At 40.8% G+C, this 27,733-nt stretch overlaps 2 protein-coding genes across 4 annotated transcripts in view; one reads left to right on the top strand and one right to left on the bottom strand.

The window, feature by feature from the left end:
* The window catches only part of Nid2 (nidogen 2), a 70,193-nt gene extending 59,026 nt beyond the window's left edge, over nt 1–11,167 (top strand). For 2 of the 3 annotated variants that reach the window (XM_042677840.1, XM_042677839.1), the window contains exons 14-21: nt 170–391; nt 1,128–1,297; nt 4,051–4,180; nt 4,841–5,012; nt 6,758–6,915; nt 9,163–9,286; nt 10,198–10,310; nt 10,504–11,167. In XM_042677840.1, coding sequence (XP_042533774.1) covers nt 170–391; nt 1,128–1,297; nt 4,051–4,180; nt 4,841–5,012; nt 6,758–6,915; nt 9,163–9,286; nt 10,198–10,310; nt 10,504–10,514 — 1,100 coding nt within the window. In that variant the 3' untranslated portion in view covers nt 10,515–11,167. The remainder of the gene's footprint in view (nt 1–169; nt 392–1,127; nt 1,298–4,050; nt 4,181–4,840; nt 5,013–6,757; nt 6,916–9,162; nt 9,287–10,197; nt 10,311–10,503) is intronic. The other variant, XR_006147189.1, reaches the window with a different exon arrangement.
* Nucleotides 11,168–11,293: 126 nt separating this feature from the next.
* Nucleotides 11,294–27,502, bottom strand: Rtraf (RNA transcription, translation and transport factor). Its single transcript, XM_042677841.1, has 8 exons — nt 27,337–27,502; nt 25,547–25,671; nt 22,420–22,519; nt 17,269–17,355; nt 16,338–16,426; nt 15,004–15,072; nt 11,729–11,777; nt 11,294–11,625 (listed from the first exon to the last, which is right to left on the bottom strand). Exons 1-8 carry the CDS (start codon nt 27,395–27,397, stop codon nt 11,471–11,473), a joined length of 735 nt encoding a protein of 244 aa, XP_042533775.1. The 5' UTR covers nt 27,398–27,502; the 3' UTR covers nt 11,294–11,470.
* Between the last annotated feature and the right edge of the window lie 231 nt (nt 27,503–27,733).

Here is a 27,733-nt window from a genome sequence, read left to right as displayed (position 1 = left end):
CATTTGAAGAACTCATTTGCCTCCCTGGACCAGCGAGTATCCAGGGTTCTCAACCCATTACTGGACACTAGTAGAAGGACGGGCAGAGGGTCAGGTGTGGGAATCTTGAACTTTATGCTGCGTTCTGTTTTAGCTGCCAATCAAAGGCTTTGTTTCCTCATCTGCTTAGAGCCTACCCAGAGGCCTCGGACGGTCTGCGAGCGCTGGAGGGAAAACCTGCTGGAGCACTATGGTGGCACACCCAGGGATGACCAGTACGTGCCCCAGTGTGATGACCTGGGTCACTTCATCCCCTTGCAGTGTCATGGGAAGAGTGACTTCTGCTGGTGTGTGGACAAAGATGGCAGAGAGGTTCAGGGCACACGCTCTCAGCCAGGCACCACCCCTGCATGTAAGTACAGGTATAGCCCAAACTCACCTCAGTGGCACCTAGGCATCTGTGTAGAGATTGCTTGGGGAGTTGTGAGTCACCCGGTCTAAAGACAGAAGTCACTTCATCAACATGCTTTGTCCATTGATAATCTGGTTCTCCAGATTCCAAGATGCCCATTCGGATTTGTGTTGAATTGGTCACTCAGCTATTTCTGAAATGAGAACACCTAGAACTTACTTTAATGTTGCATACTTTTTCCTTCTTGTGCCAATCCTTGTGTCACCCTGGGGTCCCAAAGAATTTTTTTTTGTTGGTTGTGGGGCCTGAACGCTGGGCCTGGGCGCTGTCCTTCAGCTCTTCAGCTCAAGGCTAGCGCTCTACCGCTTGAGCCACAGTGCCACTTCTGGCTTTTTCTGCTTATGTGGTACTAAGGAATCAAACTCAGGCCTTCAAGGCAAGCACTCTTCCCAGCCCCCCCAAAGAAATTTTATCCCCTCAAAAACAAGGACAAGAAAAGACTCGGCTTTTCTGTGAGGGAAGTGTTGTATTGTAATGGATAGTGATTTACATAAAGGTTTCTTGAAGCCCCAGAAATGAGAATTTCCTTTGAAGAACATCTGGGGCACATCTGTTTACAGCACAGAACTTTTGATAGTTTTGAAGGCTTTGGCATGTGAGAAAGTAACTTCTTTGTCCCCACCCTCCCCTTGTTTCTTCTTCCCTCCTTCCCCATACCTCCTTCTTTCCATGGCAGGTATACCCACCGTTGCTCCCCCTATTGTCCGGCCCACACCACGGCCTGATGTGACCCCTCCATCTGTGGGCACCTTCCTGCTTTATGCTCAGGGCCAGCAGATCGGCCACTTGCCCCTCAATGGCACCCAGCTTCAGAAGGATGCAGCCAAGACCCTGCTGTCTCTGCATGTAAAGTGGAGTTCCTTGAGGGGCGGGATGTGGGGCGGGGCTTGGCACAGTGGGCTGGTGCAGGGTGGGGCCTAGTGTAGATTGTGCCACTGGGCAAAGAGGGATGTGGAGTCAGGAATTCCTGTAGTGCTTATGGGCTGCAATCTGTCTCCACTGGCCTGGAGCTACCACTACTGATGTGGGGGCTGTCCATTGCTGGGGGCCATGTCTGACCCATCCCAGGTGCTCTGTCCTGTGGGCTCAAGGTGATTCAGATATGAGGAAAGGGAATGTAGAGTTGATGGGACGTGAAGGCTGTTTGGTGATTCTAGGGAATATTGACAGGCTCTTGCCCAAGTCTTCAAGGTTTTTTTCTAGGTCCCAGGCATTCTGGAGTCACAGCTAAGAGGTGGTGGCTATAACGTGGTTTCTGTGATCTATTGGGAAGCTCGAGGGAAAGATAAAACCTGAAACCTCCTCTCTGTTGCATGTCTGCCCTCCTAGTTTGGTCATATGACTCTTGACACCCCTCCTCACCCCTCTTTCTTAAACTTCCTGACTCCTTCATAAGGAAGAATTGGAGAGAGTATACTCACTCCTGGGAAAGGACATACTTGCCACTTTCCAAGCTCTGACCAAAGCATCCCTATTTGGGAGTTTTTTTTTTTCTTTTTCTTTTACTTTAAAGTGAGAACAAAAAGAAAGAGAGACCCCCTCCTTTTCCCCCCAAAGGCATTGCTACATACAGTAGAAAACATCTGATCCTGTTTTACTTTTTTGGCAGTATTGGAGTTTGAACTCAGGGCCTCAGGCTTGACTAGGAATGCCCCTTAGCCATGATTCTATTTCTAAACTTGACACTTGGGATAGTTTGTCATCCATGAGAGAGAAAAGGACCAGTGTTCTTGTTCGTATTTACTCTAGTGCTATTTATTTGGTTCCAAAAAAGTTTAAAAGCAGCCAATGTTCAGAGAAAGATAGGTTTTTTTTTCTTCCTTTAAGATTCATGGCTCCTGCCACCCAGCAAACTGGGTTCCATGATTCCTTGGGTTCATAGAAGCCTTTATAAATGTGTACTTTTGCCCAAGACAGCTCTTTCTTTCATTTTTCTTCCTTCCCCTCCTATTTCTCCTTCCCTTCCTTCCCCTTTTCTCTGTTTCTCTCTCTCATCATTGAATTTGAACTCAGAGCCTCATGCTTGCTAGCAGATACTCTACTATTTGAGCCTGTCTCCAAGCTTTACTTTATTTTTCTTAGTTAATTTTTCAGGTACGAACTTTTGTTTCTGCTTGGTATCAGATTCAGATCTTGATTCTCCTACTTCTCCTCTTGATTAGCTGAGATTGCTAAGATCTGTGCACCACCAAACCTGGCTTGACTTTAGAGAGAAGATCTGGCTAACCTTGCCTGGCTGGCCTTGAACCTTGATTCTCCCATCTCAGCTTTCCTCCCTCTGCTCTCTGTGTAGCTGGGATTTCAGGCATGAGCCACCATGCCCAGCCCAAATGGCCTTTTAATTTTAAAGTAAAAGTATCGTTCACCTTAGGTATCCCCGTGTAAACTGCTAGCTTTTCTGCAGGAACCAAACGGAGTTAGTAAGTCTCTTGTGCTGTCTCAAAGGCTAAGTCAACCCAAGCCCCAGGAGGCTTGTTAAGCAAGAGCGAACTGAATTGACCTCAGGGACAGCCAGATGGCCTCTAGACGTTGGCTTTGTACATCTTCTGGTTGTCTTGGAACAGGAATCTGGGTTAGGAACTTTATGAAGCAAGTCCTGTGTGGAGATCAGGAATGTCACCGATTTGGCATTTTGAAAAAAGACTGTCATTTAGTACTAATGAGGAGAGGACAACCCACTAGCCAAAGGTTTGGTGACTGCAATTTCCCAGTTCCTTAACCCATTAAACTACACTTTCTTTTAATAGAGTACAGCTGAATGATTTGCTTTATATGGAATTAGGAATAAATAACTACACCTCAAGTGGGAAAAGGATCTCAGCTTGTTTACTGGGGAGGGGAGAAGAGATTTTGTTGGCATATGTCGGCAGATTTTAGAAAGGCTCTTTCAAAAAAATGCCGGTAACATTTGAAAGGATTTAGTTTTAATTCAATATTAAGGACTGAGATTCCTCTCATCCCTGAGGGGGGGGGGGCTGAGTTCTTTTATGAAATTATTGTTTATACTTCCAAGGATAATGGCACTTGAGGGGCTCACTGTATAGCAATTACTGAGTAGGACATTTGGTAAGCACTGATGACATTGATTTTTATTTTTTTGCTGGTCCTATGACTTGAACTCACGGCCTGAGCACTATTCCCTAAGCTTTTTCACTTAAGGCTGGCTCTTTAATATTTTGAGTAACAGCTCCACTTCTGGCTTTTCACTAGTTCATTGGAGATAAGAGTCTTTTAGGTTTGTCTGCCTGGGTTGGTTTTGAACTACAATCCTCAGACTTTAGCTTCCTGAGTAGCTAGGATGACAGGTATGAGCCATCAGTGCTTGGCCCAGTATTAATTCTTGTAGCAGCCACATGAAGTAGGTAGGATGGGAGGACTTGTTGGCACACACGTTGATGGTAGAGTCATAGAGTTACTAAGTGGCTAAGCACTGCAATGACCCTAGGGAGGTCTCCACTGCCCACATGTCCAACTAGTCTGCTCTCTTGCTTGCAAGATCTCCATGCAGGGTTGCTTACTGTAGCCATGCATAAACATGAACTTGGGGATAAGAGTTCAAGCATTTTAATTCTTCTAATCTTATGATTTGGCCCATGAAGGGGTCCATAGTTGTGGGACTTGACTATGACTGCCGGGAGAGGATGGTCTACTGGACAGATGTCGCTGGACGGACCATCAGCCGTGTGAGCTTGGAACCGGGAGCAGAGCCTGAGACTATTGTTAATTCAGGTCAGCAACTTCACTCATTTCACTTCATGGTACTAAGTCACTTACTGTTGTATGTCTCTTCTTTGTTTTCATGAAATGGGAGGTTAAGTTCTGGGCCATTAGCAAATGCCTTCATGTGTCATGAGTTGATAAGAGGTGACACTCAGGAGATGATCCCTTCCCAAACAATATAGCTCACAGGAAGTATCAGGGAGTGACAGTTTATGCAACCTGCCACCAGCACTATGGATGTCAGGTACTATCAGGATAGTATACAAGAAACTGTATGTGGCACTGGTACCTGATGCTTGTAATCCTAGCTACTCAGGAGGCTGAGATCTGAGGATCAAGGCTCAAAGCCAGTCTGAACAGAGAAATCTGTGACATTCTTATCTATAGTTCCCACAAAAATGCTGGATGTGGAGGTGTGACTTGGTGGCAGGGTACGACACACACACACACACACACACACACACACACACACACACACACACACACACACACAGCTAGAGATGATGGAGAAAGTGACAAAAGGATCACTTCTTAAACTGACTTGGCTTTGGGATTTTAGAAACTCTCATGTTTTGTGCATGTAAGTGTAAGCTTTTCAAATACAGCAGGTTTTCACGTCCCTCATGCTTCACAAATGTTCCAATCCTGCCTTTGCTTTTGTTTTTGCAGGTCTGATTAGCCCTGAAGGACTTGCCATTGATCATTTCCGTAGGACAATGTACTGGACGGACAGTGGCCTGGATAAGATAGAGAGGGCCCAGCTGGATGGCTCCCAGCGCAAGGTCCTCTTCCACACAGATCTTGTGAACCCCCGTGCCATCACTGTGGATCCAATCCGAGGGTCAGCTGGGCTTCCCTAATTCTGATACTTACAGATCCTCATTGAAAGCTTCAGTTTTTAATAGACTCTGGAGAGGGTTAGGAGAGAAAAAACTCAAATGCACTCATTAACAAATATTTACTGAGGATGTCCTAAGTATCAGGCACTGTTGTAGGCAATGGCAAAGTCTATTTCTCATTGTATTTGTAAGGAAATACAACAGATAAGAAAATTTGGGCTGGGCGCTGGTGGCTCACGCCTGTAATCCTAGCTACTAAGGAGGCTGAGATCTGAGGATCATGATTCAAAGCCAGCCTGGGCAGGAAAGTCCATGAAACTCTTATCTCTAATAAACCACTAAAAAACCAGAAGTGGTGCTGTGGCTTAAGCAGTAGAGCACTTGCCGGAGCTAAAAAGCACAGAGACAATGCCCAAGCCCAGAGTTCAAGCCCCATGACCGACCAAAAAAAAAAAAAAGAGTATTTCCAATTAACAAGATAATTGTTTTTTAGACGTCACCCATTAACTACTTTGTATATTTAACAAGGCAACACAAGGTGCCGTGTACAATGTCTCAGTGTCTTTAGCTGGGAGCCAGCTATCAGTTAACTGAGATTTTCCTCTAGAAAGTTCCACACAGTAATCCCTGGTTTAAATTGCTATAGGCTCTGTAGTTTCTATTGCTTAACAATTCCTAACAAGTATTATATTTCTTTGGGCCCTAGGCTCAAGATCCAGTCCAGTCAAATCAGCAAATTAAGAGTTTCTAGGACAGTTTCATTTGGTAAGGATGTTAGAGTGTTAGTGACTTCTACAGAATTGTAATTGTCAGAAAAATTTAGGATGCAGACAAAAGCAGCACATGGCTGTGTACTAGTTGCCTATGGTGTGTAACTAATTGCCCACAAACACTGCAGCTTAAGACAACATTTATTGTAGCAGTGTCTGTGAGTCAGGAATCTGGGTGAGACTTAACTGAGTGTCTCTGGCAGTGTCTCAAAAGTCTGCAACAAAGATATTGATGAAGCTTCAGTGATCTTAAGGCTTAACTGATAGGACCACTGCTAAGCATACTCCTGTGAGCTTTTTTTTTTTTTTTTTTGAGGGGGTTGGGGAATCAGTCATGGGGATTGAACTCAAGGCCTTGAGAGTTGTCCTTGAGCTTTTCTGCTCAATGCTAGTGCTCTACCACTTTGAGCTACAGGGCCACTTCCAGTTTTTTGTGGTGGTTCATTGGCAGTGAGTCTCATGGGCTTTCCTCCTCAGCCTTCAAACTGTGATCCTCAGATCTCAGCTCCTGAGTAGCTAGGACTACAGGCTCCCAGCTTCCTATGTGCTTTTGGTGGCCCCCAGTTCTTACTGGCCATTGGGCAGGGGGTTTCTGTACAGGGCAGCTTACGGCATGGCATCTACCTTCCCTCAGAGGGAGCCTAAGATGGCACTCAAGACAGAAGGCAGTTTTTGAAATCTAACATTGGAAGTGGTATTCTCTCACTTCTTCCATTCTGGTATTCACTGTAAGCATGACACTAAATCTAGCCCAACTCCGGGGGATTGCTTCAGGCTCTGAGTACCAGAAGGTAATTAACAGTGGCTATCTTGGATGCTGCCTACTACAAGTTGCACAGCTATTTTTTTTCCCCTTAATGATGTTTGGGATTGAATCCAGGGGCTTTGTACTGTTAGGCAGAAGCTCTCCAATTCAGCTACAGCCTTAGTTCCTACACAACTATTCTTTTACAATCTTTTAAAAATTTTATCTACAGCAACTTATACTGGACAGACTGGAACAGAGAAGCTCCTAAAATTGAAACATCTTCTTTAGATGGAGAAAACCGAAGAATCTTGGTCAATAAAGACATTGGATTACCCAATGGATTAACCTTTGACCCTTTCTCCAAACTCCTCTGCTGGGCAGATGCAGGTAACACTAATAGAATATGTAACCAGATCACAGTATCACACAGTCTGTGCTATCTCTAAACATTTGAAGAACATTTAATAGTTACAATGAATTTTCTTTTTGGTGTGGGTTGGATAGGGGCAGGGATGGCTGAATTTGGTATGAAGTTGTTGTTGTTTTGTTTGTCAGTCATGGGGCTTGAACTCTGGACCTAGTCCTGGGCACTGTCCCTGAGCTCTTCAGCTCAAGGCAAGTACTCTACCACTTGAGCCACAGTGCCACTTCCTGTTTTCTGGTGGTTAATTGGAGATAAGAGTCTGAGGAACTTTCTTGCCCTTTCCTGCCTGGGTTGTCTTTGAATCACTATTCTCAGATCTCAGCGTCCTGAGTAGCTAGGATTATAGGCATGAGCCACTGGTGCCTGGCTTGGTATTAAGTTTTTATTGCTTAACAGACCAACATACTTGGTAAACCTTTTAAACAAAACATTGGCAGGAAGATCATGAGTTTGAGATCAGATTGGGCTAGACAGACTCACTTCAAGGAAACAAACAAAAAAATCAGAAAGTAAAAAATAGCATTGACTTGACAAATGTAAACAAACAGGTTGTTCTTTGTGGAGTCAAAATGAGAACTTTCCACCCATACTTGCTGGTGCTGAGGGTATTCTTTGGTGTGGCAGGTTGGCTTCTTTTTGCAGTACCTTCAGAATACAAGTTAATACTGAGACTATTTCTCTTCTATGCTTTTCATTATGAGAATAACTGAAAGGTGCTACATAATTACAGTTTTGAACTGAAATGAACTGTATGAAAGGCTGTTTTGGAACTTAGAATCTAATTAAAAAGGTTTTTAATGTAGATGGGCCAGTTTCACAACCCTGTTGTCCAAGCATTAGTGTGTGTGTGTGTGTGTGTGTGTGTGTGTGTGTGTGTGTGTGTGTGTGTGTGTTGGTCCTGAGACCAGGGATTGTGTGTGTATGTGTGTGTGTATGTGCTGGTCCTGACCAGGGATATTGTGTGTGTGTGTGCTGGTCCTGAGACCAGGGATTGGGTGCTGTCCCTGGGCTTTTGTGCTCAATGCTAGAGCCACATCTCTGTTTCTGCCTTTTTTTTGTAGCTAATTGGAGTTAGTTGAAAGTCTCATAGACTTTCTTGCCCTGGGTGGCTTTGACCTGTGATCCTCAGATCTCAGCTTCTTGAGTAGCTAGGATTAGAGGTGTGAGCCACCAGCAGCTCAGCTATCATTACTTTTTTTGGTGGTGATGTTGATTGTGGGGCCTAAACTCAGGGCTTGGGTGCTCTGAGCTCTTGTGCTTAAGGATAGCAAGCACTGTACTACTTTGAGCCACAGCTCTACTTCTGGCTTTCTGGTGGTTAATTGGATGTAAGTCTCCCTGACTTTCCTGCCTGGGCTGGCTTTGAACTTTAATCCTCAGATCTCAGCCTCCTGAGTAACTAAGGTTACAGGTGTTAGCCACTGGTGCCTGGCTCATTTAGTTTTTAAAAGCATCTGAAATTGCCAGACATAGGTAACCCATGTCTGTAACCCTAGCTACTCAAAAGGCTGAGATCTGAGGATAGAAGGTTCAAAGCCAGCCCAGGCAGTAGAATCTGTGAGACTCTTTTCTCCAATTAACCAGAAAAATGATGAAAGTACAGCTGTGGCTCAGGTGGTAGAGCACTAGCCTTCAGCGCAAACTCAGGAATAGGCCTGAGTTCAAGCTCCAAGACACCCTGCAATAAAAATTATCTGAAATTGAAATTTCCTCATAAGGCATTTTGAAACTTAGAAATCCTTGAATTCATTAGCCATTTCAACATTTTCAAGACTGCTTTCTTAACACTGGAAAATAGCATTGTTAACCTTTTAGTTGTGTTTATTCCTGTAACTAAGACAAGAATACTTGTAGATCTGGGGCAGTTATTTACTGTTGTTTTCAACAATTTGTGAGATAGGGTTTCAAATTATAATGCTTATCTCTGGAAGAAACTTAGCCAGACTCTAGCAGAGGTAATCTCTTCTTAAAATAATTGTTTGAATTTCTATTAAAAAAAATGAGAATGTGCAAGCCTAGTGACTAGTAATAGAACAGGACATTATTGGGTTGCTGGTTTTTATGACTGCAAGGGGAATAAAATGCCCCATTTCGTATTCTGCCTTTGATATCTTGAGAAAGAAATTCTGCCACTGTCATTTCTGGCAAAGCAGTTTTTATTTCCCTTATGGCATGAAAAGTTCCTATTTCCCCCTTGTATGCTTTAAAAGGAACCAAGAAACTGGAGTGTACACTACATGATGGCACTGGGAGGCGTGTAATCCAGAACAACCTCAACTATCCCTTCAGTATCATCAGCTACGCAGATCACTTTTACCACACCGACTGGAGAAGGTGAGCTGGTACCTGACCAGTGGCTTTGGTATGCACACTTCTTGTACCGAAGCCAATAAGTAACTTTAGTAAGTCCTGAGGATTGTTTCATCGCTCCTCATTCATGGATACCATTCTACATGTTTTACTGCTGTTGAAATCATCCTTTCACTTCACCCAGAAATAAGGTGTTACTGCCCACAGGGAGCTTTAAAACTGGCAAAGCTATTTGGTAATAAACTATATAAGGAAGCATATTTATCAGAATCTGCTCTTCAGAAGGACTACCTTAAGTGGTACCATAAGGTAGTTATTGGATAGTTAACCCCGCCCCCTTCCCGCCCCCCGCAAGAACACTATGGACTTTCTACATACCTTTGAGGCCAAAAATACTTAACCCTCAAGTGAAAAAGTGAAATATTTTAACAAAAAAAAAAAAAAAATGTCAGGGGTTGGAGACATGGCTCAGTTGGTAGAGCACTATCCAATGAAAGCATGAGGTACTGAGTTCAGGTCCCAGTCTTGGACCTAAAAAAAAAATAATCTAAGTCCTTTGGCCTCATTCTCTACAACTTTGGTTTAATTGATGTGCCAGAAGACCCAGACACCTTGTGGTCTATCTTTAGTACAGTTTGTGTAGTTCCAAATGCAGCTAGGACTGAGAACAATTGATTTAGACCAATGGCTCTCAAACTTCCCTGTGACACCAACATTACCCAGATGACTTGTTACAATGTACACTACTGGGTCCAATCCCAAGTTTTTGACTCAACAGATCTGAGGGGAACAAGAACAACCATTTCCTAAAGTTCCTGGGTAATATGACTATGGGTATGAAAGACTAGAATTAAGATAAGTCATAAATCAAAACCCCTCTGGTTAAACTGATTTAAAAACTGACTCTCTGGATTCACTCTTCTTTCTGCTTCCAGGGATGGTGTGATCTCAGTGAATAGACACAGTGGCGAATTCACAGATGAGTACCTTCCAGAGCAGCGATCTCACCTCTACGGAATAACTGTAGTTTATCCCTACTGCCCAACAGGTAAAAGAATGTGTCGGGCGGGTCTGTGGACCAGCAGGGGAGGGAAGAGCTGTCTACCGTGACCAATTCTATGCTGCCACCAGCATTGCTGCCATGGCCATGCTACCTAAAGTCCGCCTAGCTTATAGACAAAATGAAGACTTGGTATTGCATCTTGGCTACAAAAATTCACCACTGCCCTCTCCTCTCACAGGAAGAAAATGACTATGAAACCTAAAGGAAGACTTGAAGTTTACAATCAGCATCCTGACCCTAAGAAAATTACTATAAAAGAAGAGAAAGTGAAAAAGGAATTAGCCATTAGAAATTACTAGATATACAAGATGAACATTTTTTAGTGCAACAAGACTAAGTATATTTTGTGAAAGTTTATACCTCAATCTTTACTACTGTATTTTTTAAACAAAGGTTATTTGCAAGCTTACAAAAACGTAATGAATTTTAATAGTTGCTTATTAAAGCAACTTTTTATAAACATATCATATTTTAAAGTTCAAATTCATTTAAGATCCAGTTAGTTTTGGACTCTAAATCTGAATTTTAGTATGGATTCTTTTTCTGGCCAAGAAAGTAAAGCACATCACCAATGATGTAATGTAGTTAGAGATTATGCAGAACTGATGGGAAAGAACCAACTTATTTATAGATTCCCAGCCAAAGTTATGACTTTTTTACCTCTGCATCAGTGCATTTCTATTTATATTAAAAGGTGCTACAATTAATCATTTTTATTTTCTCATCCCATAAGTGCCTCTACAAAAGTACCTACTAGAAGTACTACATTTATAAATACCAAAGATGTAGCAATTCTCAAATTACCTAGATACTACAATAAAATATTTTAAGTTTTCCTGTGATCTAAGGATTTATATTATTTTTAGGACAAAGCTGGGTATAGTCATGTACCATAACTACAAAGGAGGAAACACATAGTTACATAAACATGTAAAGGCATACTTTAAAAAAAAAAGAAAAAAGGATAATACTTTCCCAAACTTTATTAAAAGAAACAAAGCAATGGTGGTGAATCTCTACATAACACAGTCAATTTTCCAGGATCCTCCCTCGGAAATGTGACATCTGATTTCCAAATGCATGCCAGAAGTATACATGGTTCCCAATTGTACTAAGAAGGTTAAGAAGCTGAAATCTTGAAGTGTTCATCTTCCCACTTTCCCTAGTCTGTGGTCTGTCTTTGGATCAGCAATAATTGCCTGAACAGCTACTATGGCTTCATTAATTTTTGTCTGTAGCTCTCTGAGTTCTTCTATATGCAGCAGTCGCAGAATCTGAGCAGCTTCATTAAGAACTGCATCTGTTTCATAAGAACACTGTGTTAATATATGGTTTTTACATTTAAGACCATCTACTCATATCAACAATTTCTCAAGCCTCTCAAGAGAGTTTAAATCACTTACCTCCTGTGTCAAAACCAAGAATATGTTTGTCTAAAGCAACAGGCAGTCCCTTAAAAAAAATGGGTACAAAATGAGACTAGTTCATAATAACTTTTTGTTATCTGAAAACTAACCCCCTCCCTTCCCTCCCCCAAAAAAACAAAACCCAAACTTAGTTTTTTGTTAACTTTTAGCTACATTGGTTGGGGACTTAAGATTTTTTATTTTATTTTTATTTTTTTGGGGGGGGGGGGGGGGAGGTCCGGTCATGGGGCCTGAACTCTGGGCCTGGGCGCTGTCCCTCAGCTCTTCAGCTCAAGGCTAGCGCTTTACCACTTGAGCCACAACGCCACTTCCGGCTTTTTTCTTTTTGCTTTTGTGGTGCTGAGGAATCGAACCCAGGGCCTCATGCATGCAAGGCAAGCGCTGTACCACTGAGCCACCTTCCCAGCCCAAGATTTTTTGAATTTAAATTTGCCTGTTTTTCTTATGACAAGAAGCTAGGAGAGAGTGGCCTTTAAATATACTTAGAAGCTCTGTAGGCCACCTAGTCCTTTAGTCAGGCCAATAACTTAAATCCTAGACAACCTATGCATGTAATCCAGCAGTACTCTGTCACTACTGCTATGGAAAGAGCTGAGCAGAGGTTATCTATGAACACAGGTTTAAAAAATATACAAACCTATCTAAAATATACACAGCTATTTTGTTCAACTAAGCTTGTTTACCAGATTATCTACAGATATTAATTTGAAAATAGTTTGGGGAAGTAAGGAGAAATTAAACCATTTAGCTAGTTAGTACCTATGTCCAGATATACCTCAAGGGTAGCACCAAACTAACTTTTCAATGACTATCAAGTAAAAATGATGTCAGCCTATGGACACAGACTGATTATACTGTGTAAAATACACTAATCAAAACCAACCAGCTAGATGCCCGTGGCTCACACCAGGAGGCCAAGATAGAAGATCGTGCCCAGCATGGACAGCTCCAATTAACCACCAAAAACTCAGAAGTGAAAGAGTGCTAGCCATAAGCAAAACTCAGAAGTAGCATCAGGCCTGAACTCAAGCCCCATAACCAGCAAAAAAAACAAAAAACACCCCCCATCCCTCCAAAACACACCAAAAAACCAAATGGAAAAAAAAAGACCCTTATGCTTTCAGTGTTATAGACTGTCACTATACAAATGCTTTTGTCACTACTCAGTTTTCACCTAATCTAAATAGTGTTTAAGAAAGCAAAGGATATGAAAATACAGTGGACAAAATAAAGATGGATTTGTACTGAGTGGCTCCATGTCAACTGGAGACCAACAGACCACTAAGGAACTACCCCTGAAAATTGCATGCTTCAAATACTAGTTACATCCAGTGGTGCACATCTTTAATCCTAGCTACTCAGGAGACTGAGATCTGAGGATTGCAGTTTGAAGCCAGCCTGGGCAGCAAAGTCTGTATGACTCTAATCCCTAATAAGTAACAAAAAAGCCTGGAGTGTGGCTCAAGTGGGAGAACACTAGCGTTGAGCAAAAAAAGCTCTAGGACTAGGTTACATTGTCCAAGAGAAAAATGTACATATTTCCTGAATTGTGAAATGGTAACTCCTCTAATAAGAATATTAAAAAAAAAAAAAACCCTCAGGAACAGCACTCAGGCTAGAGCTCAGTCCCAGAACTGGCGCGTGTACACGTGCACACACACACATGCTTACAAAGAACACTAAGGTAAGAATTTCGTCACTACATTATTATAGGCTGGTATGTTTTAAAGATGGCACTGAAATGAAGATTTAGAGCACTGGAAATAACAGCAAACAAGAGCAAAGGGATTTGGCTATGCCTCTTTTTGTATTGCATTTCAAACTAAGACATAATTTTGCTGAAAGAACCACATCAGTTTATTATGCCAGAACAATCTACCATCTGTTCTATACTGTGAGTGAATTAGGCTGCTCTTTATTTCATTTTCCAGGGCTGATTCATACATAATTAAGAACCTTCAGAAGAAAATTGGGTGACTGTCAGAGGGGACTACACCGTGTGGCATTAGTAACCTTGTAACACTGCTGTACTCATTTAAAGAGGTCACAGGGCAAAAGACACTGGAGGACCTGAGGGAAAGGGAACAAAAATAATCAAGAATGGCAATTGTGCAGAAGGCATTCACTGATACATCTACCCAGAAAAGGGGTCATTATTAGATACCTGCAGCAACTGCTTGCTCTAATCCCTGTTGACACTGTATTTTTTTTTTTTTTTTTGGGGTCCGGTCGTGGGGCCTGAACTCTGGGCCTGGGCGCTGTCCCTAGCTCTTCAGCTCAAGGCTAGCGCTCTACCACTTGAGCCATAGCTCCACTTCCAGCTTTTTTTTTTCTTTTTGCTTATGTGGTGCTGGGGAATCGAACCCAGGGCCTCAGGCATGCAAGGCAAGCGCTCTACCACTGAGCCACCTTCCCAGCCCCGACACTGTATTCTTATGTCAATGAGGCTTTAGGGATATTTGAATTCTTTATTTTTAGCAGTACTAGGGTTTGAACTCGGGCCCTTGTGCTTGTTAGGCAGGTGCTCTACCAGTTCAGCCACAGCCCAGTCCTTCAATCAAATCAAAATATTCCACTAGTCTTTATTTGGGGGAAGGAGGGGGAGGTTGGTTGTGGGGCCTGAACTCTGGGCCTGGGCGCTGTCCCTCAGCTCTTCAGCTCAAGGCTAGCGCTCTACCACTTGAGCCACAGTGCCATTTCTGGTTTTTTTTTCTTTTTCTTTTTGCTTATGTGGTGCTGAGGAATCAAACCCAGGGCCTCAAGCATGCAAGGCAAGCGCTCTACCACTGAGCCACCTTCCCAGCCCCACTAGTCTTTACTTAAAGGAAAGGTGGATCAAGGTGTCCTGAACAAAATGAGATGATTTTCTCTTAAAAATCAAATGAGTAAGGGCAGGATTTAGATTTAAAAAAATTAGTAACTAGGTGTGTCCATTTTCACTGTGAGAATAGTCCAAATTTTACAAGAGTAAATTCTTTATATAATAAATTTCAACTCTGTTTGTACACTATGAGTGAGCTGTTGGTAGCTTCCATAGGACACCATGGGATAAACACGAAGTTCATGTATATTCAAATGACCTCTCCCTGCTGACTGGACAGTCAACTTGCTTACCCAGATCTGATTAAGTAAGTTATCATGATAACTGGGCTGTTTGAACAGGCGGTTCTTAGGCAGATTCTCATGAAGTTTAAAATCATGGCAACACCAGAGGTCACTTCATTGAAGTAATGCATTTATAACATACATACCTCTTTTGTTTGATTTGCTTTAGCAACTGCATCCTGTGTTAGGCGCTCCTGAACCAAAATGCGAATTGCCTAAGGAACCCAAAAGGGGACAAAATTGTATCTAGCATTAGAATGTTATAAAGCTTTTTGTTAGAGCTGACACTTTTTCCTACTCGTTTTTTGAAGTCTAAGAAAAGCATTCCAAATATGCTATGCATTTGTTCCTCCTCTCATTTAGTTTATGACTAATCTAACAGGACCATTGTATAACTATTCCAAGGAAATTTACATACTTATTTGAATAAAGAACAAGTCTCTGAAATAGCAGTATTTCAAATAAAAACAACTTTTTGTCTTTTGGCATCCAATCTGGGCTGAGAAGATCCAAGTTAACATTCAGATTCAGTATAGAGAATTGTAATGAGCCAAGAATAGAACAGTATTTCCCTTGTTAGAACTGCCATTTAACACAGAGAATTCTAAAATGTAGCATAAGTTATACTTTACTCTCTTCTGGATAGAGTGAAATTGTAGCTAATTCATTGTGAAATAGTTTACAATAATTTTCATGCAAAGGTCTAGACAAAAGCTTTACTCTCTTATAAAATCAATAATTTCTAGGATAACTTCCAAGCTAGTTCTTAAGTATTCCCCATCTTGCTCTACCACTGTACTTGGAGAAATATTAGGAATACCTTTTCTTATTCCTATTTTTCTTTCTATTTTTCTATCTTCCAGAACTAAGAGAGCTTTCCCAAAGTCAAGTAATGCATTTAGGAAGGGGTACTAAAGGCAGAAGCATTCATTTCCTAAAGAGATTTAGGTGTGTGTTAGTGAGGATTGATGAAATTGAGGTAAGGTAATGTACAAAATAAGACAGACTGTAAGGTCAGAGTACCTAGATTCATTTCCTGCATCCCCTCTTCTAAAGTCTCAGTATCTTCATATGCTTTTCGGTTTTTTTTTTTTTGGTCCGGTCGTGGGGCCTGAACTCTGGGCCTGGGCACTGTCCCTCAGCTCTTCAGCTCAAGGCTAGTGCTCTACCACTTGAGCCACAGCGCCACTTCCGGCTTTTTTATTCTTTTTGGCTTATGTGGTGCTGAGGAATCGAACCCAGGGCCTCATGCATGCAAGGCAAGCGCTCTACCACTGAACCACCTTCCCAGCCCATCTTTTTTTTTTTTTTTAGACATTATTACTTCCATCTATGCTTACTGGAATGGTTGGAGATTACCTTTGAAATGATTCAACACAAATGGTAGGCATATAGTTAATAGTCTAATTTTAAACATCAATATTTTAAAGATTTTTCTCTATATACAGTTTTTGTTAAGACTCAAAAATATGAAGCTCACCTTAAGCATTACCAGGTAATCATCATGACGCTGAATCTGAAGAAGGTTAGCCAAAGCCATCACACCAGCCTTAAAATCAGGATTATTTACTGGGAAAGATGAAAAATAAACAAAAAAACTGAACTTCTGCAAAAATATAACTGCATATTTGTGAAACTAAGAACTTACAGAAAACATTTTTAAAATTTCTAGTTACAAGTTCAGTGATTAGGTAAGACAAATGGTTTCCCTGTTAAAACACTTTCATCAGCTAAAGTTGAGGAACTTGGTGAAGGATTAATTTAAATTTAACTCACATAAGCATTGTCCTGTAACTGTCTAGGAAAAAAAAATCCATTTACATGGCCCTTTTAATTAACATCTCTTCCCAAAGCTATTAATTTTCATACATAGATCCCTTTAGCGGACAGTTTTCCCCAAACCTTTTCTCTAAGCAGTGGCTCTGGATTGCCCTAGAAGCGTACTCATTTATAAAGATAACTCATAAATTATAGGTCTTAATGAATTAGCCAGTAAAAGCATATTTAACATATCATAATCCATATAATTAGAATCTTCTTGGTTTAAAAAGGAAAAATTACTAAAAGACATGGGATTTAGAATAATGAGTAATTTTTTCACTTGTCTCATACTGTCAAGGGATTAAAAAGAATTTATACACCCAGGAAGACAAACAATGACTCGCATGATTAGATATAAATCAAACCCCAAATTACTTGAAGCATATCAAAGAGCACACTAACAAGTATTCAATTGGAAGATGAGAAGCACTCTGTATCTGATACTACAACATTATGGAGAATAAAATGTAAATAAACATCACTGCTGTCTACAGGAAGCATTCTTAACTTACAAGAGCCAACTTAAACTTGGACTTCACTCTTATCAAGTTAAAGCAAAGGCAATCTGTTTTATACATTTATATACTCACCATCCAAATTGGCTAATGGCTCTGCATTTTTAGTTGCATTGTCAGTATTTTTTGCATTATCAGCTACTAAGTCCTTGTACTTTTCAGCTAAAAACACAAGCAAAAAGACAATTTGTAGACCTGTAACTTAAGGCAAAAACAGAGTGCTCATAGAATTTAATTAAGCTAAACTAATAATTATAAGTGTAAGATATCTCATCTAGTCAAAATTACTTTTTCAGTTAAAACTTTTTAACCCTTACAGAAGACGTGATTGTAGTTTTGTAATTAAGTGTCTGCCTAAAATTCATGAGGCCCTGAGTTCGATTCCTCAGTACCACATAAACAGAAAAGGCCAGAGGGGGCGCTGTGGTTCAAGTGGTAGAGCGCTAGCTTTGAACAAAAAGAGCTCAGGGACAGTGCCCATGCCGAGGTTCAAGCCCCAGGACTTGCCAAAAAAAAAAGAGAAATTAAATATCTCATTTTAGTGTTGACACATGCCAGTACTGGGGCTTGAACTCAGAGCTTCACACTCTTGCTTAGTTCTTCTTCTTTGCTCCAGATTGACACCTGAACCACACCTCCACGTGCAAGCATCTACACTGTAGGAGGGAAAAAAAAACCCTGTTTTACAGTTCTCACTATAACTTGAGTCAGAAGAATGAAAGAGGGAAAGCACAGGTTACAGATGTTTTATGTAAGTTTTCCCCCAAAAAATCTTCCGAATACTATATAGGGAACCTAAAATCTTGGCTTATAAAAAAAAGTTATCAAATGTAGTATTATATATAAATCTAAAACTTGTTTCATGGAAACTCAAAATTTAAAAGGTAGGTCACTATCATTTGAAAAATATTTAGAAATAAAGTTAATGACAAAACTGGCGCATCTTTGGCTGTTTATGATTTGCTGATGAAACAATGAAAACGTAGTTTTAAAATTTAAGTCACACAAGCATTAGGCTACAGGGGCCCAATCTGGAATGGTATAAAATTAGGACAGATGGTCACAGAAAAGGATCACAACTACTAAGTAAAATAAAAATCTGTATCTACAACTGATTTAAATAAATGGAAGTAGAGAAAGCTCCTCAGGGTAGAAAGCCAACAAATAAATGTTGAAGGAATGATGGTTCTGGGAAAACACCTTCTAGGAACTATCCTAACAAATTCAGGCAATAATCACTGAATGAGTTATAAAATAGGAGAAGTTTGAGGAGCAAAAGCAACTCCAACCGTCTTAAAGTTATCTCTCACAGATAATCAAGTGATCAAAAGTTAAGATGACTAGTAATATCATAATCCTCCTGCACTTCAAAGAACACATCACCTCTGTGTTACTTCTAAATAAAGCATAAACCTTGAGTCTAATCATGAGAAAGTATCACACAAACCCAACATGGACATTCTCAAAATAAATTTCAGTGTCATGAAGCCTAAGTCAACACTGGGGAAATGTTCCAGATTAGAAACCAAAGACAAACTGAATGCAATACATCATACAATATTGCATTACATTTTTTTTTTGTAAAAAAAAGAAATATTGAGAGATGTAGGGAAGGGTGTTTACAAACAACATTATTAGGACAATTAGTGAAAATGCTGCATTTTATCAGAGTTAATTTCCCAATCATTATACTGTGTGACAAAGTCATTTTTAGGTATTACATGTTGAAATACATAAGGGTCAAAGGGAATTATTTTTAATTTACTATCCAACAGTTCAGAAAAGCCTATCTATATATTTGTATATGTATACAGAAAGGAAAAAAAAGTAAAGGAAATAACATGCTAAAGTTGCAGAATTTGGGAAAATGAAAGTTCTTTATAGTATAATTTTCCTATAAATTAAAGTGAGAGAAACTTCAGAGTCTAATTATATTAATGGACAAACTAGAAAAAAGCTTTAAATAATGACAGGACACAATAAAAATTCACAATAGTTGCAGCAAATTTAAGGAACTGTAAGAAGATAGCAGCATCAATGTAAAGCTTTAAAAGAACACTAGTGCCTCCTACTGATAAGAAACAGCATTACAACTTTAAATCATTTCCAAGTCTTGAAATCTGTTTTTAAAACTTGCTTTCTCCTTTAGCTTTTAAATTCACTTTTGATACCATTTGCCCTTTAACTATATACTGATTTCCTTTTTCAATCTAAAACAATTACTCTATTTTACATACATGATTCTTTAATTCACTAAAAAGATGGTGCTATTACTGAGAAATAAATGTTTGTGTAGTTTTTGGGCACACAACCAGATGGCACCAACCACAGAAGGTTGAGGAATTATAAAAGTGGAGCAAATGAATGAACAAATGAAAAACAAATATACCAACAAGTGACTACAAATTTATTTGGGAATAGATGAAAAATCTGGTAGAGAATACTTTATTGCAAATTAACTCACAGATAGTTTTTAATCAATCCATAGCAGGATAGGTTAAAAATACCTTTTTAAAGGTCCTAAGCACCAAGTAACGCTACCTAGACCACAGGCTTGTATTTATTTTTTGCTGGAACAGAAAACACAGGTATCTTCTTTGTAAACTCAAACTGAAAGAAAACACCCTCCCAATTAGTTTTTCTTGAAATTGCTGAAGTTGATCAGGAACCATTATATACAAGACACTACATCAGGACAGTGGGCAATCAAGAAGTCTGTCTGTTCCCTGCCCCAACCATGTCTACCTCAACACCTGGAACCTGTTTCTGTTACCTTACTTACCAAAAAGGACTTGTACATTTGATAAAAGAAGGATCCTAAGACAGAAAGATCATCTAGGAAGGCCCATTCTCATCTATCCTTATAGGAGGGAGGCAGAGGAACCAGTCAGAGAAAAGGACTGTTGAGTACAGGAGTTTTTATCTTTCTTGCTGCTGTTTTTATTTTTTGTCAGTCATGGGGCTTGAACTCTGGGTCTGGGCGCTGTCCCTGAGCTCTTCAACTCAAGGCTAATGCTCTACCACTTGAGTCACAGCACCACCTCCTTGCTGTTGTTTTTAATGTACTTATAATGTGCTATGTGATTTTTTTGTTTCTTTTGTATGTTCTACCCCCATTATATAACCCCTGTTTTCACTGTACTTGATTCTGGTGCCCTATATCTTGTATATACTTTTTTCTAATTTGGGGAGGGGAAGGGAAATAACAAAATGCTGAAATAAGGACACAGGTTGACCCACTGTATCAATGAGATGTACCAGACACTATGTTGAAAACGAACTTTACAACTTGGGGGTGGGACAATGGGGGGGGGGGGGCGTTGGGGAAGTGGGAAGGGAAGGAATGGTAGGGGAAAAACAAAGGTGAGGGTAACAGTACTCGATAGGAAATGTACTCATTACTCATGTAACTGTAACCCTCTCTAGAGTATCTTTACAATGAAAAATGTTAATAAAAAGAGTATCGTAAGAAAAAAAAAAAGGACCATTGAGAAAGGCAGAGAACACCTGGAAGATGCTATGCTGCTACATTTGAAGATGGAAGAAGGGGCTGGAGTCAAGGCAGAGAGGCCCAAGAAGTTGGAAAACACATATCTCCCCCATGGTATAACCCCTGTTTTCACTGTATTTAATGTTGGTATAATTTGTGGAGGGGAAGGGAAAAAACAAATTGTTTAAACAGGGATACAGGTGGACCCATTACAACAATGAGATGTACAAGATGCTATGTTGAAAAACGAACTGTACAACTCTAGCTGGGTTGGGGGGGCGGGGGGCAGAGTAGGCATGGAGATGGGAGGATGAGAGGGGAAAAAACAAAGGAGGAGGCAACAATGCTTGGTAAGAAACGTATTCATTACCTTGCTCATGTAATTGTAACCCCTCTGTACGATATTTTCACAAAACTTACTAAAAAACCAACAAAAAAACCCCACATAAAAAGATTTTCCCTACAGTATAAGGCTTATGGCCTCCAAAAGAAATCAGCTCTGCTGACCAAGTTGCCTTGAGCCTAGCGAGACAGATGTTGGTATTCAGATTCCAAAAAAAGATAGTAAATTAGGATTTAAGTCACTGAGTTTGTAGTCATTTATAACTAAGATTGCATGCAAGAAACAAAGGCTTACAAAATTTCCTGGGGAACCTCAGACACAGAAACAAAATGGAAAGTGGAAAATGACTTTGTAGGCATAGAATTAAACACTGACAGCTCAGAGGGAACTATTACTGTTGCTAAGGCAGCATTTGAGCTGTATCTTTAAAAGCTGGATATAAAATTTAGTTGTCTAGGTAGACTGAAATACCAGGCTAAAGAGCTTAAGGTTCCTTTTGCTTTTAAATATGTAACTGAAGCTGTTCTTTGGAAACAAGAAGTAACATTCTAAAACAGATTCGTGTCCATGGCTATCCCTCTCTAAAAACACCCAATCGTGGTCTGACACAGACTCCCATTTCAGCAAGTCAGTTAGTGGGCTCTGCTGATGAGCACAGAGGGTGACTCCAGCAATAGACTGGAAGATAGCAGAATCAGCTTGAGACTGCAATGAGATCAGAGAAGATACATTAGGCATAAAGAAAGGCCAATGGTGGCAGGAGGGGAGAGAAAGAGAAGCCAAAGAGGTTTCAAAGCTAATGACTGAAGGACTAGATGATGATACCATAAAAGTGAAAAACACAGCCCCAAAAGGATAGATATAATATGATCCAATCTTAACCTTAGATGTGGGCAGGCCTTTCAAAACTGAAAGTCTAATGAGAGGAAACGCATTTACTGAAAACTTATCCTTTCTACAAGGACTAGTATTCAAAAGCTCCCAATGACAAAAGAATGTGTGGTGAGACAAACATGAAACTACACACTGGCATCTGCCACACTGCACTCTCCTTTCCAATAACTGCTACAACCTAATTTCCAAAACCCTGTCAACTCAGGACAATAGCAATCATGGAACTAAAGAGGTTAAGGTTCAGCCTGAGAAAGAAGCAAATTTAGGAACACAATGTTACTTTGTTGAGAAGGTAGTCAATTAGCCATCTCCATAAAACATCATTTCCAAATTCTAAAAGAAAAATATAAATGTCAATGAAAGACAATAAAGTGTTTTTATTTCTTGTGATAAAAATGAGCCAAAGGTTAAACACTGTAGGACAAAGAAACAATTTACATTTTCACACTGCTTTCCTACCTTTGCTCTCTTCAAAATAACACATTCCCACAAAACATACCATTATCTCCATATTCAAGCCGAACAGCTAACCCAAGAAGCCAGTCAATTGCTTCTTGTCGATCCTGAATCTTGAAAGGACAGTTAACATCTCTGAGATACTGTGAAAAGAAAAAAAAGCAAAGCACAACTTAATTTCATTACAACAAATAAATGAATGGTACCTTAGAGAACTTAAGAGACCTTACAGAGATCTCTGAGAGAGTGAGACAGAGGGAGAGAGAGAGAGAGACAGAGAGAAAAGAAAGAAAGAAAGAAAGAAAAAAAGAAAGAAAGGAAGGAAGGAAGGAAGGAAGCAAAGCAAGAATTCAGTACAGAGGTATAAAGTCAGGGCTTTGAGCTTACTCAGCTGGTACTCTACCAGTTGAGCTATACCCAACCTTTTGGTAAGTTAGTGGGAAATGATTCTAATAGACTTTCCTGCCTGGGCTGGCTTAGAACCTAGATCCTCTGGATCTCAGCCTCTAGAGGTGCTGCTATGATTGAGCTGCTATCAGTGACTCTTCCTTTCACAGTTCTGTTACTAAATTGTTGATGCAACTATTAAAAGGAAATACTTCAGCGTAACCTCTTAATAAGCAAAATACTTCCATCATGCTTTTTTTTCTTTCTTTTGTTCAGCAGTAGTGGGATTTGAACCCAGGGCCTCATGCTTAGTACTCTGGTGTCATACTACAAATAAAGCATGTTTCTAGTCCTGAATTCACTGGTTATTTTTAGGATAGGGTCTCACTTCCTGCCCACAAGCACACAAGGCACAACCTTGATTACTTTTAGGCCTCCGTTCCTTGCTAGGATTACAAATGTGTGCCCCAAATCCAGTTTACAGGGTCATAAGGGGTCTCCCATGAACTTTTCTACACAGGCTGGCACAATCTTACTGCTTTCAGCCTCTCAAGAAGCTAGAATTACAATTGTGAGCCACCAGTGCTGGAATGTATCATGCTTAATTTTTTTTTTCTTAACTTCTGTATCAGAACATCTGGGATCTAAAATTATCCCATTTTACAGATGAGAAAACTGAGCATGGAGAGATTTAATACTTGCCAGTGGTTATATTACATAAAATTTAGAATCTAAACCTTGATTCCAGGTCTCAATACACACAGCACCAATCAACACAAAAGTCAGTTTTTAGAAAAAGACATATAAATAAGTCATATAATATAAATAAATGTCTACTTTCATATTTTGCACATGTCACTAAATAGAGTAACCCATGTAACAAATATAGCCTATAAGTACTCGAAGCTGTTTCCAAGAAAGTGGTACCCTTCGTTTTTAAAGATGTAACTCATGTTCTAACAGGAATTACAAGAGATGTTTTCAAACATGCTTTAAGCAATGGGACTACCATTCAAGACAGAGCAAATTGATAATACCTCTTTGCTAAGTTATTTTACTTTATAGTTACCTGTGGGTGTTTTATGTCAGAAAACAATTTTTAAAGTTATTTGTTTTTATTTTTGTGGTGCTGGGAATGAATCCAGGATCTCACACATAGTAGGCAAACCCTCTACTGGCTACATCACCAGTCCCCCAAATTTTAATATTCTTCAAACTGCCTTCTACATATGAAACTTCATTTTTATATTTTTCAAATATCCTAATGCATGTGTATTACCTTACACACGAGTGGTTACAAAATCTCAATATAATATACTTCAAAGTCTTAAGGACACTCAACATTTCAGAATTATTATTATTTTTTTGTCAGTCATGGCGCTTGAATTGTGGGCTTGGGCACTGTCCCTGTGCTTTTCAGGTCAAGGCAAGCGCTCTACCATTTGAGCCACAGCGCTACTTCTGGTTTTCTGGTAGTTTACTGGAGATAGGAGTCTCAAGGACTTTCTTGCCCAGGCTGGCTTTGAACCCTGATCCTCAGAATCCAGCCTCCTGAGTAGCTAGGATTACAGGTGTGAGCCACTGGCGCCTGGCATATTTCAGAAATATTTTTAAGGGCAAAAAGAAAGAAGCAGAAACAGTGGCAATCATAAGCAAGTAAAACCTGCTGTGGGCGGGTAACTTCTGTAAGCAATGGTATATCACTCATTAACAAAGTCACTTCTATGAGTACCACAGCTACACCTATTTATTGAGATAATGGAGACAGAAAGGCTCATCAAGTTGCCCAGGGTCAACTGTTCTGTTTAACCACAGAACAACTTGAAACATAAAAATCACCAACTTTAAAGAGAAAGTTAGGCTCAGAATTGCTTTGCTTTTACCCCTCGGAGGAATATGAAGAAAATGTGTAGGGGTAGTCTTTTTTTTTTTTTTTTGCCAGTCCTGGGATTTGAACTGTGGGCCTGGGTGCTGTCCCTGAGGTCCTTTGGCTCTAGGCTAGCACTCTACCACTTGAGCCAATGTGCTACTTCCAGCTTTTTCTGTGATAAATTGGAGGTAAGAGTCTCATGGGCTTTCCTGCTAAGTCTGACTTTGAACCATGATCTTTGGATCTCAGCATGCTGAGTAGCTGGGATTATAGGTGTGAGCCACTGGCTAAGCTGAAGACGATTCTTTCTGTAAATTTTTATTACTAAAATTAAACCTATGGAAAACTTATTCTAGTCACAAAAATAGTACACGCAGGCTGTTTTAGCACTATCATAAATGTGGACACCTGTGTGCATTAAATATGGCAAACGACTTCATTTTCAAGCACAGGAAGTGGTGCTGTGGCTCAAAGGAGTAGAGTCCCTTGACTGAAAAAGCTCAGGGATAGCACCTAGGCCCTGAGTTCAAACCCCAAAACCGACAAAAAACAACATGAAAAGTTAAAAAAAACTCAAGCATATCAGTAATATCTTTCAATATAAAAGATAATACTAAAATGAATTATTGCAGCATTTTCTTGTCCAATGTAAGATTTCTGATTTGGGCTGCTAGCTGAACAAAAACTATTTTCCATTTATAGTATACCACTATTTAAGAAACTTCACAATGTTTTTAAAGGAGACCATTTCTACCTAAATACTGAAAGGCTGGCAGACAGAGTAATTTTCTCTAAAAATCCTAATGCCTCAAATCAGCTTTATTAACAGTAACAATAAAAGGAATTTTAAACTCACCTTCAAGTAGTTTTTAGAAAAGCTCTCTGTGCTTATTTTTACTTTCTAATGCATTACCTTTTCAAAGAATTTGGGCCAGTCACTGCTGTGGATGTTTCTTAAATTTCCTCTGTCTTCAATCTTGTAGTGCCTTATTTTCTGATCTTCAAGCCAGACAATAAAGTTTCTAAATTCAGCTTCATCTGCAACAAAAACATAAAAAAAAAAATCACTACAAGTATTACAATGAAATACTTCTTTTTCCACAGATGGTCTTGTGAAATTTTCTTAACCTCTAACTGAGCCTATCACCAGTGGCTCACACCCATAATCCCAAGTACTCAGAAGGCTGAGCCAAGCCAGAGCAGGAAAGTACATAAGACTCTCATCTCCAATTTGCCAGAGCTGGAAGTGGAGGTGTGGGTCAAGTGGTAGAGCACCAGCCTTGAGTCACACAAGTGTGAGGCCTCAAGTTCAAGCCCCAGTACAGGCACAAAAACCACACACACAAAAAAAACCCTACAAAACAAGGACTCCCTCCAACCACAGCCAACAGAATTAGGAATTGAAGGTACAGCCCCCCCCAGAGGCAGAGATTTAGTCTATTCAAATCATGAATGAATTAAATTCTGGATATTGACACTAGTTGTGTAAACATGAACTTACTCACATTTTCTGTGTTTCAGGTATTTCTGGGGCATTAAGAGGATAATACCAGGCCTTTTCTCAGTTTCCAGTGGTACGTGAAAAATGCCTAAACAGTACATGGCATGTAGTTTCGCTATCTAAGTGTTATTAACATTCCAGTTATTTTTTTTGAGGGAGTCTGGGCAAGTTCATAGGTACACCAAGTAATAATGAACTAAATAAAACAATAAAAAAAAACTAAGTACAAGACCATATGATACAAACTCACAAAAACTGGAGACGGCACGACTGTGGTCATGAATGTTATCTGAATATTAAGTGTGTGTTATCTAATCTTCCCGGCCCCTTTGGATATACACAATAGCCTCGTGTTACAAGTCAGGAAAGAGAAACTCAAAAGATTCCAATTCAAATCTAAAGCTCTAGGCCATGGATCCTGCTTTTGTTCTTAGACAAGGCACAAGACAAAACAAGATTTTGCTAAAACGTAAATATGCTTCTACGGGCGGATTTAGCCTGCTCTGAGATTGTTTTCTATTTGTGAGTCTTACACACTGGTAGGCGTACTCTCATCAAGTTGCACTGTCAAAACTTTCTAGTCTACAACTACAGAAAGAGCAGCAAGGAGCAGTAGAGTGTGATCGCTAAGTAGTGGGGGGTATTACTTAAAAAAAAGTTAACGCAGTACAATGCCAAACACCTCCCCGGGCATCTACTGTGAACTTTTTAAGCCCCTCTACCTTGTGGGTGTTTTTTGTTTTGTTTTGCACGGCTCTGGTGGCTTTCTTCACGCGTGGCTGTCCACGCTCTGGCTCTGGAGACCTGCTGGCTTCGGCTCCGGGCCCGTCGTGCACTTAGCCAGCAAGTGATTCAGCCCCATCCCCCCCAAAGAGCACGCGGGGGCTGGGGGGGGGGCGCGGGTGCTCCATTCTGGGGGACCCCAGAGAACAACCCGCAGGAGGGCGATGGCTTTCGGGGCGCGGAGGGGCCTGGGGGTGGAGATGGGAGCTGGGAGTTTGCCAAGTGCAGAAGAAAGTGGCGCTGCCGGGGCGGGACGGGGTGAAGGGGGCTCGGGGCGATGGCCCCCCGGAGGGCCGCAGTCCCGCGGAGAGAATAAGGCCGCTGGGGTCCGGGCGGGGAGGTGTGGTGGGGCGGGCGCGAAGGGAGGGGGACCGCCGCTCGGGTCAGGGCCACGCGGCCGGCCCGGGCCACCGACTCACCTTTGCAGTTGAAGCCGGCGGGGTTGTGGTAATCAAGAGCTGTCAGCTTACGTCGGAACATGGTCCCCGCTTCTCGCTGGGGGTCCCCCCGGGCCTCCGCCGGGAGAGGAGAAGCGAGGTGGAGCGAGCGGCTCAGGCACCGGCGACGCGGCGAGAGGGCGGGCTGGCGCCGGAGACGCTTCGGAGTGACAGGAGCCTGCGCCAATCGTATCGCAAAGTTGTTGGCCCTCGGTAAATATTCACCAATCACAGCTCCTTCTGGGAAGGCGGGGTCACGTCGCCGCACGTCGACGCTCAAATAAACTTTATTGTCAGCTTCCTAGTTGTACAATAGGCAGGAATCCTGTTGTGGGCAGGTAGTTTGGACTGGTCTTTTCTCACTTCTTGGTGCAGAATT

The sequence above is a fragment of the Dipodomys spectabilis genome, unplaced genomic scaffold (genome assembly GCF_019054845.1).
Source record: "Dipodomys spectabilis isolate Male_0828 unplaced genomic scaffold, ASM1905484v1 ptg000042l, whole genome shotgun sequence".
Taxonomy (NCBI): Eukaryota; Metazoa; Chordata; class Mammalia; order Rodentia; family Heteromyidae; genus Dipodomys; species Dipodomys spectabilis.
Note: the sequence above shows the minus strand (reverse complement) of the source record. Positions and strands in the feature narration are given on the sequence as shown.

Coding starts and splice junctions, on each gene's coding strand:
- Rtraf (XM_042677841.1), bottom strand. CDS start 27,397: ATGTTCCGACGTAAGCTGACAGCTCTTGATTACCACAACCCCGCCGGC. Junction 25,672..27,336: donor CGCCGGCTTCAACTGCAAAG/GTGAGTCGGTGG, acceptor TTTTTGTTGCAG/ATGAAGCTGAATTTAGAAAC. Junction 15,073..16,337: donor ATTACCTGGTAATGCTTAAG/GTGAGCTTCATA, acceptor TGGGTTCCTTAG/GCAATTCGCATTTTGGTTCA.